The following is an 8,820-nucleotide window of genomic DNA, read 5'->3' as shown; positions in this document are numbered from 1 at the left end:
TCTCGCTGTGCCTCCAGGCCAGGGAACGTGTGTGTGTGTGTGTGTGTGTTTTTTTAAAGGGAGAGAGCAGGGTTTGGGGAAGGGAAAGGGAGACAGAAGGGGAGGAGAGGGAGAAAGAAAGGGGAGTATGGGGAGAAGGAAACATGTCGAGGAGAGAGAAACCCAAGGGAGAGAATAAAGTGAGAGGGCCGGCCTGAAGGTAGAGGAGGAGCAGAGGCCCGGAGGATGGGTGGAGGTGGTGGCGGTGTTTGGGTGTGTTTGGGTGTGTGAGTCTGTGTCCGTGCGTGTTTCCCTTTCTCCTCTTCCTCCTCTCTGATCTCTCCCAAAACCAATCGGGCCGGCTCAGCCGAGCGGTGACTCTCCTCCTCCTCCTTCTCCTCCTCCCCCCTGCCCCGCTCCCCTCCCCGCCCCACTCCCCAGGTTCCTCCTACACCTTTCCCAAGGAGCCAATGCCCGGCCCCTGGGGGAGCCGCCTCCAGTCACGTGGTATGAATCAGGGGCAGGTAAGTCCGGGGGGTGGGGGGCGGGAGGGAGAGGCGGCCAAAGCCCAAGCGGGCTGGGTCCCTGCCATGATGCCAGAGGGAGAAAAAGACCGAGCGAGGTGATCCGCCTCCACTCGGCCCGGGAAGGAGCCAGGCCTCCGCTCCGCAACAGGTAGCGCTGCCTGTCCCTTCGGTCTCTCTCCCTCCCGCTCCCTCCGGACTCCTGGGTTCCCCCACCCACCCCCCGATCACTTGGGCCAGGGGCACTTTTTCTTTTCCTGTTGGTTCTCTCTCCGGCCTCCTCCTCCCCTCCCCGCCCCCTGCTCTGTTGCTCTGTGTGACCTGTTCTCTCGATTGTAGCCCTTTCCCCTGTGTGGTCATGACGGCCTCTCGGCACAGTGACTCTCTGGTGCTGCTGTTTGGGGCAACTGCTGGCGCGCAGGGGGCTAAACTGGGCTCGGATGAGCGGGAGATAATTCTCTTGGTGTGGCAAGTGGTGGATCTGCACGGCGAGAAGGTAGGGACGGCGGCCCTCCACCCCCTAGCCCCGGGGGTGATTGTGTCTGGGGGTAAGACTGTGGCGCAGATTGGGTGTGATGTGTGCTTATCTGTGATGCAGTTTAGCTCAAGGGGACTCAGTGCCCCCAGGGCCCGGAGGCCTACAGAAGCCTTAAAGGAGGGAGGCAGATTGGCAGACTGTGTGTGTGTGTGTGTGTGTTCATGTGTTGGGGGGGTGGGGGTGGGGAATGGATTCTCCAGTACAGTATCCAAGACAAGGAATTGCGGTCCCTGCCCTCAAGGTGCTTCCCATCCTAATCCGGACTATGATCTATTTAACTGTGATTGCGCCCTTTCTGAGGCTAAAGGCAAGGCAGGAGGGGGCTTCCTGGGATTCCACCTCCTTTCCCCTCCTTCTTCCTACCCTCCCACCCCCGGGTTTTATGGTGCAGAGGTCACCCTGGCCCATTCCATCTGGGCCCCCGATTTCCCCCCCACCCCCCCGCCCAAATCTCCTAGCCCCAGAGTGCTCCCAGGTAGTGTGTGGGGGTTAAATGCTCAGGAGCCAGTCCCCAGCTGACCCTTGCTTCTTCTCTGTCCCCTCTTCTCTCTTCCTCCCCTCCCCCTGCCCACCCTGGGCTCAGGTGGGAACCCTGCACAAGTCTCTGGTGAGAGCAGACAACCCAGAGCTGAGCGAGTCGGTCAGGGAGCTGAGTGGACTGAGCGCCGAGGGACTGGCCCATGCCGAACCCCTGGACAAAGTACTGCAGCAGGTGAGGGGCTGAGAAAAGGATGGGAGGTGTGGCCAAGGTGTGTGGGGGGGAGGGGGGGCTCTGCTCTGCTAAATCAAATTCATTCCACTGTTGACCTTAGAAAAAAAACAGCTGGCCCCTCCCCAGCCCCATCCCCGGGGGAGGAAGGATGTGATGCAGATGGGCAGCTGAGCATCTTCCTGGGGGAGCAGAGGCGATATTGCACTAATCCAGGCTTTTTCATTCCTTTTCTAGAGAGGAGGGTTGGGGGAGGAAGGCTTAGCATAATAATAATAATAATGTTTGTATTTGTTAAGCGCTTACTATGTCCCTAGCACTGTTCTAAGCACTGGGGTAGACACAGGGGAATCAGGATGTCCCACGTGGGGCTCACACTCTTAATCCCCATTTTACAGATGAGGTAACTGAGGCACAGAGAAGTTAAGTGACTTGCCCACAGTCACACAGCTGACAAGTGGCAGAGCTGGGATTCGAACTCATGACCTCTGACTCCAAAGCCCGGGCTCTTTCCACTGAGCCACGCTGCTCCTCTATGTCATGGTGACTCAAATGGGTTCTTGGGTGAATCTGCTTATGGGATCCAGGCCCCAATTTTCCCCTCCCAAAGCCTGAGTGACAGTCCTTGGGGGAGGGAAGGAAGCCCTCTCTGGATCCTGTTGACTCAGATAACTTGAGAGGAAAAGCATAGTTGTGAGTGAGGGGCTGAGAGTTGAGGGCTGGTGGCCAGATCTTGGCTCCATTCTGCCCCATGTTCATTCACCTCCCAGACCCAACCTTCTCCCCAACCCCTCGCCCACCTCCTCCCCCCACCCCAAATGATGGCAGGGCGGGCCCGAGGGAGAACCCGCTGGGGCGGTAGGACTGGTTCCTGTTGCGTTAAACTTCGGGTGACACAGATGCTTCTGGAGGGGGAGATTGGAAGGGAGGGTGTGGGTGTTGACACCGATGCTGGGGGTAGGTGGTGAAAGTTTCCTAGGGTTGAAGTTGAGCAAATAATTGTTTTTTTTTGCTATAGAACGAGGGCCAAAGGTGATCAATACTGTCAGGGGGTGGGGCGTGTGTGTGTGTGTGTATATGTGTTTTAGGTGAAAGAGGGAAGTATTGAGATCTGAAGGGACTCAGCCTCCCTCTTCACCCCAGAGTGGGTCTAACTGCTGCATGACCCCAATTTCCCAAGTACCTGTAGCTGGAAGTTGGGATGAGGGGGAGTTGGGGGGGAAGGGGGAGGAGTGGCTGTGGGATCCTGCAGGCATACAGGTTTGGGCCTGTCCCAGCTCCCGCGGCATCTGTAACTGCTTGGCTGGGTGGGTGGGGAGAGAGAGTGTGTGAGTGTGTGTGTGTGTATGTGTGTGGTGGTGGTGGGGAGGGTTTGCAGTGTTTACCTTCAGGACAGCATGCTTTCCTGTGACACCCAAAAGTTTATGAGTTGTCAATATATTGATAGAAAGTGACATTATGACTAGCAGAAGGGATTCTGGTGGTCTGAGGTAATGTTACCTGGGAGTCTGGGTGTGGTGCCAGGTGCAGAATGGTGGGAGGGAAATGTTGGGGACTAGGTCTGGGGGAAAGTTTTGCTATGAGCCTGAATTCCAAACAGGCCAGTCGAAAGCAGCTTTTGCAGGGCTGGGCTCTCTGCTCCTGTGGATCCAGTATCTGTGGCTGTGTGAGCCTAATGGCTGCTAGGCCTTCGCTTGACCTAAGGGCTTGTGGGATACTTGTATGTCTCTCCATCAATCAGTGGTATTTATTGAGCTCTTAGTGTGTGCAGAGCACTGTACTAAGTGCTTGGGAGAGTGTAATATAACAGCACATCTGTCAGGCAGGTCCATGTGTTCAGTCCAGAAAGAGCTGATAATGTTTGGGGTCTGTGGTTAGAACTGGAGCCCTAGCAATGGCCTGTCTGGGCGGATGTGGATGGATGGGATAAGGTCATTGTGGTGGACCAATCCTGATCTTTAGAATATAATAATTGTGTTATTTGTTAAGCGTTTACTATGTGTCAGGCACTGTACTAAGCTCTGGGGTGGATACAAAGCAAATCAGGTTGGACACAGTCCCTGTCCCACTCAGAGCCCACTGTCATGAATATCAAACTGGGACCTCCCCCCTCTTCCTTGGGGGGGAGTGGGTGGTGGTACCCACCCTTGGCTTTGAGAGGAGAGAGCCTGGGGGTTCAGCACTGAGATGTCCTTGTCCCTACCATTGTCTCCTGAAGGGGAGCTCCCATTTTCCACCCACGCCCCTAACCCACCCAGGCACACCTAAGGGAAGAAGACTGATAATCAGGGCTGGCAGAGTAAGGGTCAGAACTGGAGGTGAGGGGTAGTTAGTTGGTGCAAGACTGTAAGGGATGACTTAGCTCGGAGCAGAAAAGAGTGAAATCTTCCCAAGGTGAACCCATACATTTTCTGCGTGTGCCTCCCTCCCCCTCTTTCTTCCCTCCCCCTGCCACACACATACTGATTGGTGGTCTGGACATCTTGTTTGGAGGCAGGGATGAGCCAGATGACCTTTGAGAGCCTTGCCCCTGGAGCACAGGGGCATGGGGGACAGTGAATCTCAGCTCTACCAGTGGCCTGCTCTATGACCTTAAACAAGGTCACAGGCTTTCTGAACTTGTCTCCTCATCTGTACAATGGGAATAAGGTACCTGATGTTCTTACTTCTTAGACTGTGAGCCCTGTGAGGGACAGGGACTGAGTCCTTTCTGATTATCCTGTTCTATCCGAGCACTTAGCATAGTGTTTGGCTATGCACATAGTAAGTGCATAATAAATACCATTATAACTATCATTTTTTAAGCACTTACTATGTTCCAGTCACCGTACTAAGCGCTGGTGTAGATATAAGATAATCAAGTGGATGTAGTCCGTGTCCCACATGGGGCTCCAAGTTTTAATCCCCATTGTATAGATGAGGTAATTGAGGCACAAATAAGTTAAGTGACTTGCCCAAGATCACACAGTGGACAGTTGGCGGAGCTGGAATTAGAATCCAGGTCCTTCTGACTCCCGGGCCCATGCTCTATCAACCAGGCCACACTGCTTCTCATTATTATTGCCCCATTCAGGCTGGCTTTGCTTCTCCTCTGCCCCAATTTGCCTGAGAGGAGGGGATCTATAGTGATGATTACCCTACAAATCTGTGAGTTTGAAGGGATCATGAATTTAGTATGCAACATGACTATTATCCTGGAGGCCCTCCCTAATAGGGCTCCAACTGAGATAACCATTCCCTTCCTGCCTAGAGGGGTGAGTCCTAGGCAGGGAGTCAGAACACCTGGATTCTATTCTGGGCCCTGTCCCTGTGTTGCATGGCTTAGGTTCTCCAAACCTCAGTTTACCCAGGTGATCTGGGGACTGTTCCTGGTCTTTAGATTTGAACCTTCCTGAGGCCATCTCCTCTCTCTCTTCCCCCTCCCTCCACTGCTTTCAGCTAGCCTTGTAACTAAGGCTTAGAAGGCTAAATGAGATCCAAGATGGCAAGTGAAATATTTCCTTAGGGTGAACTTGAATGTACTCTAGTTGGCTGCACATGACCAGTTCCCAGCCTCTCTGCCATGGAATCTTTCCATCTATCAGCTCCTCACTCAGTGATTGGGTGTCTAGGTCCCCTTGCCTTCTCCCTCTGCACAAGCCAATCTCTAGTAATCCCCAAGATCCCACTGGAGATGGGTCACCCTGTCCAGAGACAGTGGGAAGATTGGGAGGACCCTGCCAGGGGTAGGTGTCTTTGAAGCTCATTGTAGGGGTTTGGAGGAAGCTGAGAAGCTCGCTGACTCCCCCAAGACTTCCGAGTCGCTTAGTGGGTGCGTAATTTGAACATTGTGCTCTTCTTGTGCCCCTGCTTCTTCTGAGGACTGGTGACCTGGATGGGCCGCTTGGGGTAGAGGAAAGACTGGCCAGTGTGAGGTTTTGGCCTGAATTCAGCCAAGTGGAAAGGGGTTGGGACCAGACAACTCAGGTGGAGATGGTGGCAGATGGGGATGGTTAGTGTCTCCTCTACCTCAGGCTCCCCGAGGGGGTTTGAGCTGCCCTTGACTAATTTTTCCTTGGCAGTCAGAATGGCTTCCCTGTCTGATTTCAGCAGAGATAGAGGACTCTCTCAGAGTGTGGAGGAGTGTGCCTTTGCATCTGCTACCTTAAAGGCTAACTATTTGGGGGGGGGTCCCTGTAGAAAGTAGGAAGCTCCACTAATCCCATGCCTTTCCATAGTCACAAGTCTCTCCCAAAAGAGGATCCTGTCCTGGATCCCGGGGAGGCTCCTGGTCCTATTGGGGGGTCATGGTCACTTAAGATCCCAGTATATTTCTCCACCTGAGCACACCCTCTACCCTCACTCTGCTCCCTCTCGGATGAGGAAAATAGCCAGGGAAACCACCCCAAATTATGGGAAATGCTGTCCAAGTCTAAGCCTCTCCCGACACCACTCAGAGGGGCAAGTTTTACTGTTTTCTCAGAAAATTCCTCCCATCTTTCTCAGAGTGGCCTCCTTTCTCCTTTCCCCATAGCTTGCGGTGGTTTCTCTGGCCACTTTCCTTAGGTGGCGGGCATGGGAGTCAGCTGGAGGAAAGGGAGGTGGCAGGGGGGAAAGGGTGAGCACCTGGGTCCTGACCGTCTAGTCTGTCTCTGGGAGTTAGTAAGGGTTTGGTTGGGGGGGAGTGGGGAGGGATTCTCCTGACTGAGGGTCTTTAGGGGACAGGAAGGAACCCTGACTGAGGATGGAGAAAGGGCTGCTTTTGCCTAAGGGAAACAGAAGCCTCCCAGCTCTCCCTTCCCCCTCACAAGCCAGGAGCTCTTAGGACTGCCCAGGACATTTAGTGATGCAACATCAGGGCGTAATGTGGTGGGCATGGAGAGATTGGGGAAGAAATCCCCCAGTTGGATCAGTGGGGTAGGAGGAGGTGGCATTCATAAGCTCCTGCCATTTGGGACACTGCTAGAGCAGGGTTGTGGGCAGAGGGGCTGCTTCGCCCTTCAGCTTTGCTGAGCACATGCAGCCCTGTCCTGCCCCCCACCCCTCTCCAGGCCCTTTGCTCTCCCCACCAACGCATCCACAAACCCTCCACATGCGGACTGAGGTGCTGCCATGGGAGGCAACACCCTGGCGGCTGGGGTGGTGGCTGCGTGTCCAGGCCCGTCCAGGGCACAGCCAGGCAAGTGAGTGGGAGGGGAGTAGTGGCTGTTTCGTCAGGGCAGAGCAGAAAGGCTGGCTCATGGGGCCCTGGGTTCTACTCTGGACGGCTGTCTGACTCCGTCTCCGTGTCAGCACTCTCCACTAGCCTCACCATTATCCAAGCAGACCAGTGTGTGGTTTGGGTAGCTCTGTCCCCTTTCCCAATTTCCTTTTCCCCCAGTGTATCTTGGCCCAGAGTAGAGTAGAGTACCTCCTCTGATTTCCATGCTGGGCAACAGTCATCTGTGGGGTGGGGGGGTCGGGGGGAATCTCAGACCACTTGAGTTCTGTTGGCAGCCTTGCCATGGGACTCTAAGGCATTGCTCCTTGCCATCAGTCCATATTGAGTACCTGGTGTGTGTGTGTGTGTGTGTGTGTGTGTGTTTTAACCCATCCTGAGGGAACACTATGGGGACCTAGCCCTTGAAATTTTGACAGTTGAATGGGGGAGACTGGGCAGACTCACAGATCCAGCCATACAGTTCACAGAACTTGAGTATAATCATCGAACTCTACCCGCATCATTACAGGGATCTCTCTAAATAAATGCTCAACCCAACCAGAATGCAGATTCTTGTGCAGACTAGGGTTCCCAACCCCCTTGCGCTGCTGGAGGAGGAAGGCAAATTTTGGGAGTCCCTGCTGTGATGGCTCCTGAATTGGCAGTTCTTCCTGTGTGAAGTAACCAGCCCGATTCTCTGCTTCCCCTCCCGGCCTATGCTAGGCAGAGAGGGCAGTCAACTCCTCCACCTACATTCTTGACACCTGGCCCCAACCGATCCATCTGCCTGCCAGTCCTCTGTGGCTCTTAATATGGCTACTGAGTGTTGTGGGCCCAGAACTCGAGTCCTGCTGGGTCCCAGAGCCAGGAGTCCTGACTCCCAAGCAGCATCTGTTAGTCTTCTTTTCTGAGAGTCTAGTCATGCAGTTGAGATTCCAGCTCAGGGAAAGGGAGCCGAGCTGAACTTCAGGTCAAGCCTCAGCGTCCTCACAAGCCCTTTGGCTCTCTTGCTTTCCTCCCTTCCTTTTCTGCCCGCCCCCAATCCTGGGCTTTCACTCTAGCCCATGAGCCCCTCTGTGCTGAATAAACAGCAGCCTGGGCACTGCTATCGATCAATAGGCTTGGGGCTAAAGATCAAACTGCCTAGGAGGGTTTGTCCTTCACCTGAGGGGGAGTTGCTGGTGTGTGTGTGTAGGGGAGGACACATTCCTGATAACCCATGATGGGGGATGAGGACAGGTTGGGGGCTGGCTTGGCTTTATCCGCTGGGCATCCGTCGCAGAGGAAGAGACTGAGGAGATTAGACCTACTCTGGGTGGGCATCTGGGGTCTGATGAATTGGGAGGGTATGGTATGTAGCGGAGAGCATACAGATGTTTGGGTGTCGACTGAGTGCTGGGTGGGCATTCCCAAGCAGGAGCCTTGGGGAATAAAGTCCAGAGACTGACATCTGGTCAATTCCCAGCAAACGCTATCTACTGGGGCCCTTGGCCTGTAGGGTTCTGCCACAGAGAACTGATTGTCCCTCCTTTTTGCAGCCCCAAATGATTGGTCCACCTGAGCTATTGGGCTAAGTTGCCCTAATGGACCCCTCTTCCAGCACAGCAAGGCCCCAGTTGGTCCCAAAAGGGCACAAAAGTCAATCTGAGCCTCTCAAAATCATGTTTAAATTTTATGGTGGGAAAACCCTCCGGGTGTCAGGTGCTGATTAACTCAGTTAGGCACCGGTCACCTCCGGGCCGCTTGGGAAAACCCTGTGACCTGTTGCGCACAGTATCATATTGACTCAAGTGGCTCCCTGGGTTTCCTGCAGGTCCGGGCCCTCCCCAGCTACATCTGGAAGGTTTGGCAGAAGGCTTGTAGCAGGGGCTGGGGGTTGTATGACCTCAAC

General features: G+C 54.4%; 1 protein-coding gene across 4 annotated transcripts in view; it reads left to right on the top strand.

Annotated features, from left to right (window-relative positions):
• Positions 1–539: 539 nt before the first annotated feature.
• The window catches only part of ESRP2 (epithelial splicing regulatory protein 2), a 21,816-nt gene continuing 13,535 nt past the window's right edge, over positions 540–8,820 (top strand). For all 4 annotated transcript variants that reach the window (XM_029051947.2, XM_029051945.2, XM_029051946.2 and 1 more), the window contains exons 1-3: positions 540–654; positions 843–999; positions 1,625–1,753. In XM_029051947.2, coding sequence (XP_028907780.1) covers positions 862–999; positions 1,625–1,753 — 267 coding nt within the window. In that variant the 5' untranslated portion in view covers positions 540–654; positions 843–861. The remainder of the gene's footprint in view (positions 655–842; positions 1,000–1,624; positions 1,754–8,820) is intronic.

The sequence above is a fragment of the Ornithorhynchus anatinus genome, chromosome X1, assembly GCF_004115215.2.
Source record: "Ornithorhynchus anatinus isolate Pmale09 chromosome X1, mOrnAna1.pri.v4, whole genome shotgun sequence".
NCBI classification, from domain to species: Eukaryota; Metazoa; Chordata; class Mammalia; order Monotremata; family Ornithorhynchidae; genus Ornithorhynchus; species Ornithorhynchus anatinus.
The sequence above is the reverse complement of the archived record's forward strand: the minus strand, read 5'-3'. Positions and strand labels throughout refer to the sequence as shown.